The sequence below is a fragment of the Gorilla gorilla genome, chromosome 9 (assembly GCF_029281585.2).
Source record: "Gorilla gorilla gorilla isolate KB3781 chromosome 9, NHGRI_mGorGor1-v2.1_pri, whole genome shotgun sequence".
NCBI classification, from domain to species: domain Eukaryota; kingdom Metazoa; phylum Chordata; class Mammalia; order Primates; family Hominidae; genus Gorilla; species Gorilla gorilla.
In genome coordinates this window covers 16,384,245-16,401,966 of record NC_073233.2, presented here as the reverse complement: position 1 = coordinate 16,401,966, position 17,722 = coordinate 16,384,245, and the positions used below count along the sequence as shown (strand labels likewise).

The 17,722-nt window shown below is 36.0% G+C and overlaps 1 protein-coding gene across 6 annotated transcripts in view; it reads left to right on the top strand.

Annotated features, from left to right (window-relative positions):
* SBF2 (SET binding factor 2) overlaps window positions 1-17,722 on the top strand; it is a 531,976-nt gene that overhangs the window by 292,466 nt on the left and 221,788 nt on the right. For all 6 annotated transcript variants that reach the window (XM_063710649.1, XM_063710648.1, XM_063710650.1 and 3 more), the window contains 7 exons: window positions 2,452-2,584; window positions 4,127-4,235; window positions 6,981-7,094; window positions 11,375-11,452; window positions 12,270-12,383; window positions 12,826-12,954; window positions 15,776-15,874. In XM_063710649.1, coding sequence (XP_063566719.1) covers window positions 2,452-2,584; window positions 4,127-4,235; window positions 6,981-7,094; window positions 11,375-11,452; window positions 12,270-12,383; window positions 12,826-12,954; window positions 15,776-15,874 — 776 coding nt within the window. The remainder of the gene's footprint in view (window positions 1-2,451; window positions 2,585-4,126; window positions 4,236-6,980; window positions 7,095-11,374; window positions 11,453-12,269; window positions 12,384-12,825; window positions 12,955-15,775; window positions 15,875-17,722) is intronic.

Sequence of the window (17,722 nt, the reverse complement as noted above, 5' to 3'; positions counted from 1 at the left end):
TTCTGTCTATTGGAAGACTGCCTTTCCGTGGCATCAGCTATGACCAATTATTATTTTAGAGAGACAGTTTAATAATCACCTGACCATCACCTGATGGTTGCCTGACATTCCTGGTGGTGGCATGGGGATGGGGGATCCTCTCCTTCCCTGCTCATGTCTGGCTAGCTACCTGCTGTAACAATGAGACATCAGTCAATATGCATAAGATGTACATTGGTTAGGTCTGGAAAGACGGGACAGCTCAAAGCAGGGGAGGGGGCTTCCAGGTCATAGGTATATAAGAGACAAAAGGTTGCATTCTTTTGAGTCTCTGATTAGCCTTTTACTGAATACACAATTTACATGTGAGAGGAAGATAGAGGAATAGTCACTTAAGCTTTAGTCTGGCTTAGTGAAACAATAGGGCAGAGGAAGCAATCAGATATGCATTTGTCTCACAGGAGTACAGGAGTGACTTTGAGTTTTGTCTGTCCTTTGTCCACAAGGAATTTCCTTGTGGGCAAGTTGTGAGGGAGGTATGGGAGGTATGTAGTTCTTTTTTTTTGTTTTTTTTTTTTTTTTAATTTCTGTAGCTATCTTACTTAGGAATAAAATGGAGGTAGGTTTTCCTGGTGCAGTTCCTAGCTTGACTTCCCTTTGGCTTGGTGGTTTGGGGGTCCTGAGATTTATTTTCTTTTCACAGCTATATAATCATTGTGCACCTTACTACCCTCACTCAGTATTATACTTGGGAGAGTTAGTCATGATAATACATATAATACTAGCTCATTCATTTCCACTGTTGTTTAAGTGTACCAAAACCTTAGTGGGTTTTAAAAATTCATGTTAAATCCAAAAGAATATTTTTTGCAAAATTTGTAGCATTTATTCTTGTGGATTTAATATGAATTTTAAAAACCGCTTGAAAATTGTACTTTGATTTCTTTAATCATTATTTAGTTTTTTTCCATTATTCTAGAAACTATCTGGAGGGTAGATTTGAAGGGAATAAGGACTGGATTAGGAAAATCACTTACGAAACTCTTACATTAGTGAAAATGAATGAAGATTAAAATCTGAACTAAAAATTCTGAGGTATCACATGGGATAAGTTGGAAGTGATAAGAGGGAATAGCAATTAATAATAGACTAAGGAAATTTGCATGTCACATGAAGAAATAAGCTATGATAAAGGGAAAATATAGTATTTTACCTTGAGAAAACAAATGGGGACTCTTGCTTTACCGGGTGTGTATGATTAAAGTTGAAGTGATATAAAGAAAGGTAATTTGGTTCAGTAATAAACAGGAGAAAATAAGAAATGATATATATAACTTCAATTTCATAAGTATGTATATCGTATTTTCTAGAGTTGCCACCAAAAAAATAGAAAAAGAGTTTATAAATACCATACTAACAGAGGGGATGAAAGAAGAGACAGGAGAAATTGAAAAGAAAGAAAAAAGAGAAGATAGAAAAAATAAAAACCAGGCCAGGCGCGGTGGCTCACGCCTGTAATCCCAGCACTTTGGGAGGCCGAGGCAGGCGTATCACCAGGTCAGGAGAGCAAGACTATCCTGGCTAAAATGGTGAAACCCCGTCTCTACTAAAAATAGAAAAAATTAGCTGGGCATGGTGGCGGGCGCCTGTAATCCCAGCTACTCAGGAGGCTGAGGCAGGAGAATGTCATGAACCCGGAGGCGGAGCTTGCAGTGAGCTGAGATCGTGCCACTGCACTCCAGCCTGGACGACAGAGCAAGGCTCCATCTCAAAAAAAAAAAAAAAAAAAAGAAGAAAAAGAAAAAGCATAAAATAAGATACCGCATTTATCTCTATATATAGTGTATATCTCAATAATTACAATAAGTATAGATGGATTAAGTGAAGTAGTTAAAAGACAAAAGTTGTCAGACTGGATTAAAAATATTTCAGTTACAGTCTCTGATTTATGTTCAATTTAAGATTTTTCAACTTTACAATGGGTTTATTGGGACGTAACCCTATCATTAAATTGCGGAGCATTTGTGTATGCTGTTTACAAGAAGTAGAGAAAGGTTGAAATTAAAAGATGAGAAAAGATATAGTAGGCAAATTTCAACAACAACAAAGCTGGTGTGGTATTATTAACGTCAGACAAATAGACTCTGCAGGGGTTAGTTTTTAGAACAATGCTAGCATTCTAAAACAGGAACCTAAATACAGGCCTTAGAGATGAAATTGAAAAGAAGGTAATAGTGTTTCCAAACAACTAATATGTTCAATGAGTGTTACCTGATTTGAAGAATAAAGGCAAAACTGAAAGTTTGGGAAAACAAATACTCATAGATTATATGGAATTTACAGTTTAACCAAGTATTTTCCTTCAGAGAGTCCAAAATTACTGGCTTTTTCTTTCTGTGTATACTGTCTATGATTGTTGACAACACATATAAAATTAAATGCATTTGTAAGTCCTTGCTCTTATGTTTTCAGGAATTCAAAATGTCCTCAGCCTCTTTTGTGCAGTCCTCACAGAAAATAAGGTTCTCTTCCATTCTGCAAGTTTCCAGAGACTTAGCGATGCTTGTAGAGCCCTGGAATCTTTAATGTTTCCTCTTAAATATAGGTGAGGTTTTCATTTGTTAATTTTATTTATTCCTAAACTACATATCACTTATCGTTGATAAGTCATAATGTTATGGCACAATGGTTTTGACCCACATAGGGATATTTTACAAAGTTATGCTGTTATATGAGTCATAGTTCTGATAAAATCTAGTCTAGAATTTGAGACTTTCCAAGTTGTCCATTACTGAATGTTGATTAGTGTAAAAATATTTAATTTGAATAGTATTGTCAGCAACTTTTAATTGTATTTTAACACAATTGGCATAAATATCTAGTCAATGCTATTTGATATTAAAGAATTATTAATTTTTAGAAGTTATAATGATAGAGATTCTATTAATAAAAAGCTCTTATCTCTCTTAGATACCCACTGAAGTATTATATGGGTAAACAATATGACATCTGGGATTTGCTTGAAAATAATACAGTAGAGAGAAAAAAAGTGGGTAGAAATATATATGTAGCCGTGCACTGGTAATTCTCAAAGTTGACAATTACTGCAGGGCTTCGTTATAATTTTTTCCTCTGTTTTTTTATGGGATATGTTAAAATTTTTTTCCTAATAAAAACTAAAAAACAAAATAAAATCTAAACAGTGATGACTAATAGTGCTGTAACTAGAATATTATACCTCTAATATACTGTTTAATCAATTGATAATCATAACATATGGGAAATTAGTTCATATAAACTAGATAAAATTTTAGACTCCAGAATTTCTTTAAAAAAATTTTTTTTGGCTGGGCGCAGTGGCTCACACGTGTAATCCCAGCACTTTGGTAGGCCGAGGCGGGCGGATCACGAGGTCAGGAGATCGAGACCATCCTGGCTAACACGGTGAAACCCCGTCTCTACTAAAAAAATAGAAAAAATTAGCCAGGCATGGTGGCAGGCACCTGTAGTCCCAGCTACTGGGGAGGCTGAGGCAGGAGAATGGCGTGAACCCAGGAGGCGGAGCTTGCAGTGAGCCGAGATTGCACCACTACACTCCAGCCTGGGCGACAGCGTGAGACTCCATCTCAAAAAAAAAAAAAAATTTTTTTTAAATTTAGGTGCTTTTCTTAACTTTTTAGATAAGATAATTATTGGCCCCCCTTTTTTTTGCCATTCTTATTGAATGCAAAAATCAAGTATAGAAAGTGGAATTTGAATGCTTGTTTTATATGGATAAATCATTGCCTCATACTGAGAGGGGAGGCCCTATCAGAGAGTCAGTGTTAGTGTCTAATGTCGGGTTTCTATGTAAGGAAAAATGCTTTCAAACAGTATTAGAAGACCTAAAGAGACTGCTTGCCTAGAAGAAACAAAGGTTAAGGAAGCAGGCTTGGATTCCATTTACTTTATGTCTTATATCTGATTGTATCTTTCACATGAAGATTTTAAAATCATTTTTTCCAAAATTTTAGTATTAAAAAGCATGAAAACGTTATTGATAATTTCTAAACATAGGTAATATAAAACTTAACACAGCATAAAGATGAAAGAAGATATGTTTATGTTAAAGAAAAATATATTTGACACATATTTTTATTATTTCCAGTTATCCTTATATCCCTATTCTCCCGGCTCAGCTACTGGAAGTTCTAAGTTCCCCAACACCTTTCATTATTGGAGTACATTCTGTCTTTAAAACTGATATCCATGAACTTGTAAGTATTCATCTTTAAAGTTTCCAGTTATTGAGTCCAGAAGTTTATCATATTTCTTTGAGTCCTATAACATTTCAACTAACCACTATTTTCAGATCTGTAGCACTTCCAGTAGAAAAGATTGGATAGAAGAAAAATATCATTGAAAAGTCTGTATATTAATTTTGCCATATAGCAAGCATAGGAGGTTTTATAAAGGAATTTATTAATATTTTTAAATATCCCTCTTTTGGTACATTGTTTATCTTAATTATTCATCTTACATATGACAAAAGATAAAATTCTATTTATACTTTTGATATTAGTGCATAATTGATTTATATTTTGAAGTGAGACGTGTCTTGATACCAAATTCCCAATAACTAACAAAGCAGAAAGCATATGCAAAAGAGTGAAGAGTTTTAGTGGAACAGGAGTTTGGTATGAGCTTCCACGAAATTTTTGTATTCTTAATGCCATATGAATAGAAGAAGCAAAAGTATACTCTATATTCAAGCCAGTTCTGGAATAATTCATTTAGTTCTGTGTATCACACTTTATGAGGGACTGTAACAAAATAAAGCACATCAGAAAAGGACATCCAGGATTATCAAGTATTTAGAAACTATGTTCTGTAAGGACCTAAGGAAATTTTCTCAGGTAATAATCTGATACTATTTGATAGGTAAAGGTAAGTATTTAAGTTACTGTCATAGAAGAAGGGTTGAGATTCATTTTTTGTAACTCTAAAAGGCTGAAATAAGATCAGTGGATGAAGTGGCTATAGAAACAGATTTCTGCCCAGTAAAAGTGTTTCCAACAATTAGAACTGTGCGGTTATAGAATGGATTTCCTTATGTGAGATGAGGAGTGTACTCTCAAGCCCTGTAAGTAGAGTGTAAGGAAAAGATTACGTGGCACTTTTCAGGGAGTCTGAGAAAAATTCTTTACTGTAAAGTTAGGCTGCATAGCATCTATGATCCACAGATCCCTAAGATTTTGTAATTCTACTTCTGTTTTAGTTTTAAATGCCAGCAAAGAAGTAATTACAGTTGTAACCAAATCAGAGGTGTCATTTAAACTAACAAAATATTATTTAACATTATAATTATAAGCAGGACTTTCATTCGTATAGTCATCATTCTTTCTTTTTTTTAAATTATACTTTAAGTTTTAGGGTACATGTGCACATTGTGCAGGTTAGTTACATATGTATACATGTGCCATGCTGGTGCGCTGCACCCACTAACTCATCATCTAGCATTAGGTATATCTCCCAATGCTATCCCTCCCCCTTTCCCCCACCCCACCACAGTCCCCAGAGTGTGATATTCCCCTTCCTGTGTCCAGTCACCATTCTTTCTAACTTTATATGTTGATACTTAGTTCCTATTTAATTTTGGTATCACCGTATAAAAATATGTGTAAATCAATAAATATTTAATAAAACCTAATTAATACTAGTTAGAAGCATATCCACCTGGTTTGTACATAATTTTATTTCTGCTAAATATAAACAGTCAGTGGAGGCCGGGCACGGTGGCCCACACCTGTAATCCTAGCACTTTGGGAGGCCAAGGCAGGCGGATCACCTGAGGTCAGGAGTTTGAGACCACCCTGGCCAACATGGAGAAACCCTGTCTCTACTAAAACTACAAAAAATTAGCTGGGTGTGGTGGTGCATGCCTGTAATCCCAGCTACTCAGGAGGCTGAGGCAGGAGAATCACTTGAACCTGGGAGGTGGAGGTTGCAGTGAGTCAAGATTGCACCACTATACTCCAGCCTGGGCGAGAGTAAGACTCAGTCTCAAAAATAAATACATACATACATACATACATACATACATACATACATACATACATACAGTCACTGGAGGTAGGACAAACCAAGTGTTACCAAATAAATAAAAACAGTCGCTGGAGGTAGGACAAACCAAGTGTTGCCAAATGCAAATTTCTTAAAATCGTAATGAATAAATTAGAATGAAGTATAATATTGTCAATATAACAACTTCACTCATCTTGATTGTTTTCTCTTACACTTTTATGTAAGTTATTTTTAAATAGACTTTTGTAAACTGCTAAAGATCAGCTTTTTCTAAGTGGCTAAACAGCACCCTTTTGATGTATACTAATTGTTAATTCTTGTAATAAATACTAATTTTTTTAGAATATTACTAAACTACTTGAATAAAGTGTCTAAAATGCAATCCTCTGTGCTTGCTGCAGCAGCATATATATTAAAATCAGAACAAAATGCAATGGCTCAAACAAAATAAAGTGTTATCGAACACTCATGCAGCAGTCCATAGAGATGTTCCATTATGCCAGACCAGTTTGCTCTATGAAGTCACTCAAGATCCAAGTTTCCATCCTTCTTGTTTCTCCAACAGAATCCTCCCAGGCATTGTCATCATGTGTATGCTGAAGGCTGGTTTGCTGCCAGTTAATAATTTCAGTCTAAGGGAAAAGGAAAGACAGCATAGGAGAGCTTTACATATCCCCTATCTTGAAGGACAGGAAAACACATGTCACTTCTCATGTTTTATCAGCAGAACCTTAGCCACATGCCACACCTAATTTCAAAGGAAGCTGGGAAATACAGGGTAGCTGGGAACTTGTTAGCCCAGAATTCTACTACTGTGGACAAACAAGAGTCTCTTCCACATCTGATTCTTCTCGTTTTGAATTAGTCAAGGGAAAAATAATTTGCTTAACAACAAATGTATTTTGGTAATTATAGGTTAATTTTTTTATCTCTTTCAGTTAGATGTAATCATAGCAGATTTGGATGGAGGCACTATTAAAATTCCTGAATGTATTCACCTCTCTTCCCTCCCAGAACCACTTCTACATCAGACTCAATCAGCTCTTTCTTTGGTATGACATATTTTTGTAATAGTAACTTTCTCTTTATTTAAATCTGAAGCTAAGATAGCTAAAATTAAAAATGTTTGTCAATGCAGTTTGTTACTTTAATTTAAAGAGAGCTATATATTTGAAACATGAACATAATCTCATACAGTATTTAGAATTCTTCATTTACTAGGTAGTTATCTAAAGCATATATTTTGGATCCTAACTGAATATTTGTTCTACATTCCTTCCTTCATTCAGCATACAGGACCTAGTACTGTCCTAGGTATTGGAAATTCACCTTTGAAAACAAGGCTCTGCCTTGAAATCCCTGATTCCCCTAAGATCCTCCATTAGATGTTGGCTTCTCTTCTCTAACCTCCCTATTGGCATCTCATTCCTCTTTGGTACCTACAAAACACTGTAATATTGTCTTGCCAATACTTTCAGGTTATTACAGAAAGATGTGTCATATTGATACATAAAGTGTCCAACATTCATTCTTTTTTTTTTGAGACGGAGTCTTGCTCTGTCGCTCAGGCTGGAGTGCAGTGGCACGATCTCGGCTCACTGCAAGCTCTGCCTCCTGGGTTCACACCATTCTCCTGCCTCAGCCTCCCGAGTAGCTGGGACTGCAGGCGCCCGCCACCACGCCCGGCTAATTTTTTGTATTTTTAGTAGAGACGGGGTTTCACTGTGTTAGTCAGGATGGTCTCGATCTCCTGATCTCGTGATCCGCCCGCTTTGGCCTCCCAAAGTGCTGGGATTACAGGCGTGAGCCACCGCACCCGGCCCAACATTCCATTCTTAATGCCATATGAATAGAAATACCAAAGAAGAAGTATATGCTACATTCAAGCCAAATAAAGCTTTAAAAAATCTTGTGGCTTGGGTTTTTCTCATTGAAACAAATTTAAATTTTTTTGCAGTTTTTTTACCTTAGCCAAATTTTGAAAACAGTATTTTGTTTTACTGATAGCCTTTTAGGTGCTTATCATCAGAAAATTGAACAGTAGAAATTCTGCATTGCTTTTCAAGATATCACTAGAACTAAGACCTTAATATTCTACTTTAAGAATATTTTATTCTGGGCTATTTAAAACATTTTTTCCCTCTTAAATAGAAACTTAGAAGCCTAGGATTACCAGGAGGGATTTTATTCTCAGAAAACTTTCAAATTTGTGTTAGTCTTTTTGTTATCATGGTGGTGTCTATGAAATGGGAACAGTTAGAGAAGACTGACTTTTCCTTATATAATTTGTAATCTGAGATGCAAGATGTGATAGAGTGCAAAAGACACTAGTGTGGGATACAGGATACCTGAATTCCAGTCTGTGTTCTGCCACTTGGTATTATTGAGAATCACATTTTTATCTCTAGGCTGTCTCCTGGTCTTTACCTGTAGGGTGAATGTTTTTACAGAGATGACTAGGTGATTGTTTGCCAAAATGAAGCATGGTGATGATTTGGGGTAATATGTGGTCAACCTTTTTTATTTTAATAATTATGTTTTTATTATAATGTGTACTTAAAATAGCATATAGAACCTGTCATTGCTCAACTATCATCTAAGAAAATACTGGGTTTAAGAAGGTGAGTTTGGCAGGGTGCGGTGGCTCACGCCTGTAATCCCAGCACTTTGGGAGGCCGAGGCAGGCGGATCATGAGGTCAGGAGTTCGAGACCAGCCTGTCCAACATGGTGAAACCCCCATCTCTACTAAAAATACAAAAATTAGCTGGGCATGGTGGCGCACGCCTGTAATCCCAGCTACTCAGGAGGCTGAGGCAGGAGAATAGCATGAACCTGGGAGGCGGAGGTTGCAGTGAGCCAAGATTGCACCACTGCACTCCAGCCTGGGTGACAGAGCTCGACTCCATCTCAAAAAACTACAAAAAAAGAAGGTGAATTGATTTAAAGACAATTTAAAGAAAAATATTAACTATATAATTGCATAGATGGTATATGGATATAGCAAAAGCTGCGAAGGTAGTATTTGAATGACTGAAGAAAGTTTAATGTTTCTAGAATTCCTGCAGTGATTAAATCTTATGTGTGGTTACTTACTAGTGATATGAATAGTTATTTAGGGGTTAAGTAGCAAAATTAACAAAGATTAAGATTGTACTTCTTAAGCCAATGGCTCCTGGTAAGGGTTCTGCTGCATACTCGTATACCTAAACTTGGAACACCCGTGCCACCAAATTTGATCAATGTGTAAAATTCCTTTTTGGTAAAACTGAGTATACATATTGTTATAGTTACTAAGCACAGTGGTGGATTAGATACTACTTAATGTACTGTGAATAAGAAATAGAAGCATAGGGCCGGGTGCGGTGGCTCATGCGTGTAATCCCAACACTTTGGAAGACTGAGGCAGGCGGATCATCTGAGGTCAGGAGTTCGAGACCAGCCTGACCAACATGGTGAAACCCCATCTCTACCAAAAAAAAAAAAAAAAAAAAGACAAAAAATTAGCCAGGTGTGGTGGTGCACACCTGTAATCCCAGCTACTCAGGAGGTGAGACAGGAGGCTCACTTGAACCCAGGAGGCGGAGGTTGCAGTGAGCCGAGATCACGCCATTGCACTCCAGCCTGGACAACAACAGCAAAACTCTGTCTCAAAATAAAAAAAAAGAAAAGAAAAAAAGAAATAGGAGCATAATGTATTGTCAAACTAGACCAAAAAGAGACTAAATTTCATGGATGATTGCGAGCATTGACACACAAGTATATAAGCTTTGTTTCATTCATAAATAATTATAATCAAATGGCAACACTGTACTTAAACTGTGTAATATGGATTATTTTATAGACACTAAGATATTTTGTACTGTGGTAGTGATTCAATGACTTGAACTGCCAATATTTTAGTGTTGCCTTTAAGTGTTGCTTTGAGTCTTTTGGTCTATTCTCAGCATAGCATGAAAAATCTTAGTAGTTGAAAATGATTCTGCAAGAAGAAAATTTGCTACATACTGATATAATTTCATCTTCTCTGTGCAAGTCCTACACAGGTCCTTCTTTCCCAGATGCTCCCCAACCTGCTTTCCTTCAAAGCCTAACTCAAATGTTACTTTGTTTTTTGTTTAGTCTTCCCTAAGTTGAATTAATTATACTTTACATTTCATGTATTGCACTTTATATATTTTAGCACTTCTGTGACATAGTTTTATACTTTCACCTGTCTAGACTGCAAAGTTCAAAATCTTATTTTCTTTCTCCTCAGTAATTTTTTTTTTTTTTTTTTTGAGACAGAGTCTTGTTATAACTGTCGCCCAGGCTGGAGTGCAGTGGTGTGATCTCAGCTCACTGCAACCTCTGCCTCCCAGGGTCACGCTATTCTCTTGCCTCAGCCTCCCAAGTAGCTGGGACTACAGGCATGTGCCACCATGCCTGGCTAATTTTTGTATTTTGAGTAGAGACAGGGTTTCACCATGTTGGCCAGGCTGGTTTCAAATTCCTGACCTGAAGTGATCCACCCACGTTGCCCTCCCAAAGTGTTGGGATTACAGGCGTGAGCCACTGCACCTGGCCTCTCCTCAGTAATTTTTAATTACACTTAGAAACATAAAAACAAGCAGCTGTTTTTAAAAATTCAACTATATAGACAAATAGCTCTGGCCTAGATTATTCCCTTACCAGAAATGACTACTATTTTATAGTTTAGTGTATTTTTTTCAGAACTTTTAATTTTCATATATATATATATGTATATGTATATGTACATATATAGATTTAGGGTTTATTTTGTTTTATTTTCAAATAAATTAGGCCATACTATGTGTATTTTTCTAGAACATGTTTTCTTTTCTTTTTTTTTTTTTTGAGATGGAGTCTCGCTCTGTCGCCCAGGCTGGAGTGCAGTGGCGCAATCTCAGCTCACTGCAAGCTCTGCCTCCCGGATTCACGCCATTCTCCTGCCTCAGCCTCCCAAGTAGCTGGGACTACAGGCGCCCACCACCACGCCTGGCTAATTTTTTTGTATTTTTAGTAGAGATGGGGTTTCACCGTGTTAGCCAGGATGGTCTCGATCTCCTGACGTCGTGATCCGCCCGCCTAAGCCTCCCAAAGTGCTGGGATTACAGGCGTGAGCCACCGCGCCTGGCTGAACATGTTTTCTGCTGAATATTTGGTCTTGGAGATCTTTCTACAATAGTACATATAGAACTACCCCAGCTAATTGAATTGTATTCATGGAGGGAATATATTATAATTCATATGCTGACATTTTCATCTTAATATCTCAATAATAGATTTCATTGATATTATGATATTTTACATAACAAAACTTTTTTGCTTTAGATTTTACACCCAGATTTGGAAGTAGCAGATCATGCTTTTCCTCCTCCACGAACAGCTTTATCCCACTCAAAAATGCTGGTAAGAAGTTTAATATTTAAATTTAATGCTGTTAAAGAGAGCTGTACTTTTATTTATAGGGTTATTAAAGAAGCTAAGTGAAGTTAGAGTTAGATGGACAGCAGAGTAAAAAGTGCCCCAAATTAGAAATTAAGAGACTTGCCACTGACTGTCCTTATGTCCTGCTCAAGGATGAGCCACAGGGAAGTTCACTGGGCAAGAGGCCACTAGGGCTAAGACTGTTGCCCTGAGGAGGCATGAGTTAAGTGTAGGACAGAAAATCAGAGCCTAGATTATAGCCTGGAAAACTGTGCCAAGCATCAAATTGAAACGGCCAGGCAAGGATTCAAAACAAAAGAGATGCTTACAAGAATGGATATAAAGAATGTTGGTTATAGGAGAGAATCAAGTTTGAAGAGTGTGTGGATGAAAATAGTTCCAATTAGAAGCCATAAAAGGTTACGTATATAACAGAGGCCTCTTTTTTATTTTGCTCAGTGCATTTGTTAGCAGTGGGCTTTGTAGCCAATAAGGAACCTCAGGGAGTTGAACACATACACTTAAGCATTCTTGACCTTCATTTCCTGATCAATTAAGTAAGGCATTGACTAACAGAATCTGTAAGTTTCCTTACAGTTCTAAACTGTGATTCCAATAAAAGCTGGATTAAATACAATCTTGAGAATTTTTTCTTCTTATGTTTGGTTGTGACTGTAATTGTTTTGGTGGATATAAAAATCAAAGGACTTGGAATATATGCCCTTTTCACCTTTTTGACTCGATATTTCATTTGTTTTTAAAAAGTTAAATTACCTAACATTTCTTCTTATATTTTTAGGATAAAGAGGTGCGAGCCGTTTTCCTTAGATTATTTGCACAACTCTTCCAAGGATATAGATCCTGCCTGCAACTTATAAGAATTCATGCAGAGCCAGTAATACATTTCCACAAGGTAAGATAGAGTACTATATTGTATCTGTCCAAAAAATATATTCTAATTTAATAAAACTACTTGGTTTTTTTTCCTAGCCATTTATTTTGACCTTGATTTATCAAATGTGATTATTTAAAATCTCTGTGTGGTTAGATATCAGTTCTTAATATGGAACTCACATAATATCTTAGAATATGTTAACTTTAAATCAATTTTTCTTTTAAAATTGAATGTTAATTTCTGATTTCTTCTCCTGACATGTAGACAGATTCATTTTTATTCTTTTCAATATATGTAGTATTTCAGAATAACTCTCTTTGAGAGAAATATATTTTATGACAGCACATACTTATACATGAAGGGATTTATATAGGCTTTGATCTTTTTATTGTATTTCTGTTTTGACCATTTGTCCATTACCAAGTGATAAATTATTATTTCACATTTTCTTTTTTCACAGACAGCATTCTTGGGGCAGCGTGGTTTGGTCGAGAATGATTTCCTCACTAAAGTACTCAGTGGAATGGCATTTGCAGGTTTTGTTTCAGAAAGAGGTCCTCCTTATAGATCTTGTGATCTCTTTGATGAGGTATAGTTCTTATTAAATGAAGGCATTATTTATAGACATAATTAGACTAGTAGTTAAAAGTAAAAAGTAACATTTTTCATATTTATATAGTCAAATATAAATTAGGTATTAAATAATCCCAATGTTATTTATTATGCTTATCAAATCTCGATATTTTAATGTGGATTATAAAAATTACAAAAAATTATAAGATGCCTTGGAAATACATATAATTTTTGAACAACTGAATTTTAAATAATTGAACAATGTATACTACTCAGGTGATGAGTGCACTAAAATCTCAGAATTCGCCACTATGTAATTCATCCATGTAACCGAAAACCACTCATACTCCAAAAGCTACTCATATTTTAAAATATTACATTTTAAAAAATAGTTGTTTAAAATATTTTTGAAAATTTAACAGTGATTGTATAAATAGAAGTCTTATTTTTAAAGGCCCTAATACAGTAATTCTTTTGTCAGTGTTTTAGGGAGAAAGGTCTAATTTGAAGCTAAGATAGCTGAAATTACTTCAAACTGGAGTTACATTTAGTCTATCAGAATCATAGAGCCATAGTTTAAGTTTGTGGCATTCTCACTAATCAATTATCAACATTTCTCTACCTGTCTTAGGAGACATTAAATATGTGGAAAACAGATTTTTGTCTCTATCTTCAAGGAATTAGCCATATAAAGGAAGAAATAGGGCAGATGTGGCTCAAAATAAGGATGCTGTTTTGCATTTATTGTTCTCTTTTTTAAAAGCATCTTTCCTTTTATCATTTAACTCTATATTCACAGCAGCCCACTCTGGTGGATAGAACAAGAACATTATTCTCATTTCAGTTTTTGAAAGAGTACTATATTAGAACCAAAAATGTAAAAAGTTTCTTGAAATCTATAAAAGAACAACACTCCTAGAACCCAAGATATTGGAGAATCGTGGCAGTGATCATGTTTTGCTTCTGGTGATTTTCTTTTATATAGAGAAGGTAGGAATCAAGGTCTTAAAGATATCTTTGGTTCAGAGGAGAAGGATCTTTTATTTTTTGTAAAGATAGTGAAGTATTCACAGGTAAGAATTTTTAAAGAAGAGGCACATGTTTTAGTTCTGTGTAGAATATGTTTACTGCATCAGATGCTTTAATTAAAAACACAAAGCATATGAAGATTTAGGAAACATCCTGAGGTGGACAAGTTTTTCTAATCGATTATTGGTCATTGATTCTCTAATACTACCATCTAATATGATTGGTTATTGATTCTACTAACATATCAGCCTTTAGATTCTGTACTAAGTAATTCATAACATAATATTTTATGGGATTAAAATAGATGCTCTCCAAGGTCTTTTCTAGCACCTACATTTTGTTAGTCTTTGAAGCTTTATGAATAGTAACATTGGTTTATATACTCTTTCTTTTCTATTCAAATTTATCTTCCTCTGACAGCTTCATCACAACTAAAAAGCGAGATTACTTACTTGCAGAAAACTTGCTTGCCACAGCCTCTATTTTTGTAGGTCTTTCTCTTGCTTGGAGTGCCCTCCTCTGTTCTTCATACTCTGCTCTTATCTCACCATCTCTTCCAAACTCTCCCAAAGTCGTTGACTCTGAGAGCCACTCGACTGCGTTAGGCTTCATTTTGTCTCTAACTTTATATGGTAACTTATTTTTTATTTATTTATTGTTTGTACAAATATAGTCTAGATTGGAAACAATGATAAGGCAAGGACTCTGTCCAAGGTTCCTATTGGGTCATCCCTTAGTGTTCATCCAGTTCTCTGTTTGGCCTACAGTGGTGACTTTGGGTGTCTTATTTATGTTACTTGACTGCCAGTTAATCATATGTATATATCAGTCAAGAGCCTAAGAAAAATGAGCCATCAGAACTAAATAATTTCTCATTCTACCCTCTTTGGCCGTTTGCGTGGGAATGCTTTGGTAGAAAAATAGCATTTGCTCCTGGGAAAGTGATCCTTGTTTTCACTTAGCCTGAGGCAGCCTACCACAATGGGGTGTTATGGGGGCTTTGAGAGGCAGCTTGCATTGTGGATGGCCTTGTCCTCACACTTCCATCAGATAGATGTCTTAGAATGAAAAGAATGTTTGCCCTTGACAGTCTTTCTTTATCCTAGCCTAGAATAGGTAAGCCATAGTTTTATATGCCTATGCAGTGAATCTGTTAGTTCCTAGAAGAATCCTATATTGTACCTTTTTATTTTTGTCGTCCATCTATTTACCCTCCCACAGTTTTTTTTTTTCTGTCAGCCTTCTTTTCTTTACCCTAAGTATACAGACTCACACAGTTCTCCCAGTAAATTAGTTAATAAAGAGATAGTTTGAGAACTAGAAGGATTCTAAGGGTCATCTTGTTCTTCTGTCTTATTTTAGAGATGAGAAAACTGAAGCTCAGGAGTTTAAGTGCCTTGTCCCAGATCACACACTGTCAGCAGAGCTAGGACTAGAGTCTGAGCATCCTGACTTGAACATTTGGTTCATGTTTTGTGAGTTAAGGAAATGTTTAGACACTTTCTGACTGTCTGAATTTCTCTGACTGAGGCCTGTGGAATGACAGGGTCTCTCTGAGTTCCAGAAATGACTTTTCCCTAGAAGAAATAGGGCCCTAAATCCTCAGGGAGGAACCACTAGACAATTCAAGGGTTTGATTGACCCTGTAACCCCAGAATGGAGGTGAAACCCCAAAACCTAAAATATTTTTTTTTTAAAATAATGTATATGTTGGATTTTTTTGGCTTGCAAATTGTATGAAATTATCACAGTTTTTGAATTTGGCATATTTTGGAATTGATGTTTTGCCATTTGATTCTTTTTCCTAGTTGGTAGCCTTTGAAGTAGAGAGAATTAAAGTTGAAGAAAATAACCCAGTGAAGATGATAAAGCATGTCAGAGAACTTGCTGAGCAACTGTTCAAAAATGTAAGTAAGTATATTTATTTAGACAGTCATTAATTTTATTTATTTATTTATTTTTCCATAAGTTATTGGGGTACGGGTGGTATGTGGTTACATGAGTGAGTTCTTTAGTGTTGATTTGTGAGATTTTGGTGCACTCATCACCCAAGCAGTATATACTGCACCATATTTGTAGTCTTTTATCCCTCGCCTCCCTCCCACTCTTCACCCCAAGTCCCCAAAATTTATTGTAACATTCTTATGTCTTTGCGTCCTCATAGCTTAGCTCCCACGTATCAGTGAGAACATACAATGTTGGGTTTTCCATCCCTGAGTTACATCACTTAGAATAATAGTCTCCTATCTCATCCAGGTTACTGCAAATGCTGTTAATTCATTCCTTTTCATGGCTGCGCAGTATTCCGTCGTGTATGTGTGTGTGTGTATGTGTATGTATGCATATGTATATATATATATTTGGCACAGTTTCTTTATCCACTCATTGATGGGCATTTGGGTTACTTCCATGATTTTGCAGTTGTGAATTGTGCTGCTATAAACATGCATGTGCAAGTATCTTTTTCGAATAATGACTTCTTTTCCTCTGGGTAAAACCCCGTAGTGTGATTGCTGGATCAAGTGGTAGTTCTACTTTTAGTTCTTTAAGGAATCTCCACATCATTTTCCATAGTAGCTGTACTAGTTTACATTCCCAACAGCAGTGTAGAAGTGTTCCCTGTTACCACATCCACTCCAACATCTACTGTTTTTTTATCTTTTGATTATGGCCATTCTTGCAGAAGTAAGATGGTATCGCGCTGTGGCTTTGATTTGCATTTCCCTGATCATTAGTGATGTTGAGCATTTTTTCATATGTTTGTTGGCCATTTGTATACCTTCTTTTGAGAATTGTCTATTCGTGTCCTTAGCCCACTTTTGGATGCGACTGTTTTTTTCTTACTGATTTGTTTGAGTTTGTTGTAGATTCTGGATAGTAGTCTTTTGTCAGATGTATAGATTGTGAAGATTTTCTCCGACTCTGTGGGTTGTCTGTTTACTCTGCTGACTGTTCCTTTTGCTGTGCAAAAGCTAATTAGGTCCCAGTTATTCATCTTTGTTTTTATTGCATTTGCTTTTGGGTTCTTGGTCATGAAATCCTTGCCTAAGCCAATGTCTAGAAGGGTTTTTCCAATGTTTTAGAATTCTTATAGTTTCAGGTCCTAGGTTTTAAGTCCTAAATCCATATTGAGTTGATTTTTGTATAAGGTGAGAGATGAGGATCCAGTTTCATTCTCCTTCATGTGGCTAACCAATTGTCCCAGCACCATTTGTTGAAAAGGATGTCCTTTCTCCACTTTATGTTTTTGTTTGCTTTGTCAAAGATCAGTTGGCTGTAAGTATTTAGGTCTATTTCTGGGTTCTCTATTCTGTTCCATTGGTCTATGTTTTTATACCAGTACCATGCTGTTTTGGTGACTATGGCCTTATAGTATAGTTTGAAATCAGGTAATGTGATGCCTCTAAATTTGTTCTTTTTGCTTAGTCTTGCTTTGGCTATGTGGGCTCTTTTTTAGTTCCATATGAATTTTAGAATTGTTTTTTCTAATTCTGTGAAGAATGATGATGGTATTCCGACGGGGATTGCATTGAATTTGTAGATTGCTTTCAGTGGTATGGTCATTTTCACAATATTGGTTCTACCCATCCATGAGCATGGGATGTGTTTCCATTTGTTTGCATCATCTGTGATTTTTTTCAGCAGTGTTTTGTAGTTTTCCACGTAGCGGTCTTTGGACTCCTTTGTTAAATATATTACTAAGGATTTTAACTTTTTTGCAGCTATTGTAAAGGAGTTGAGTTCTTGATTTGGTT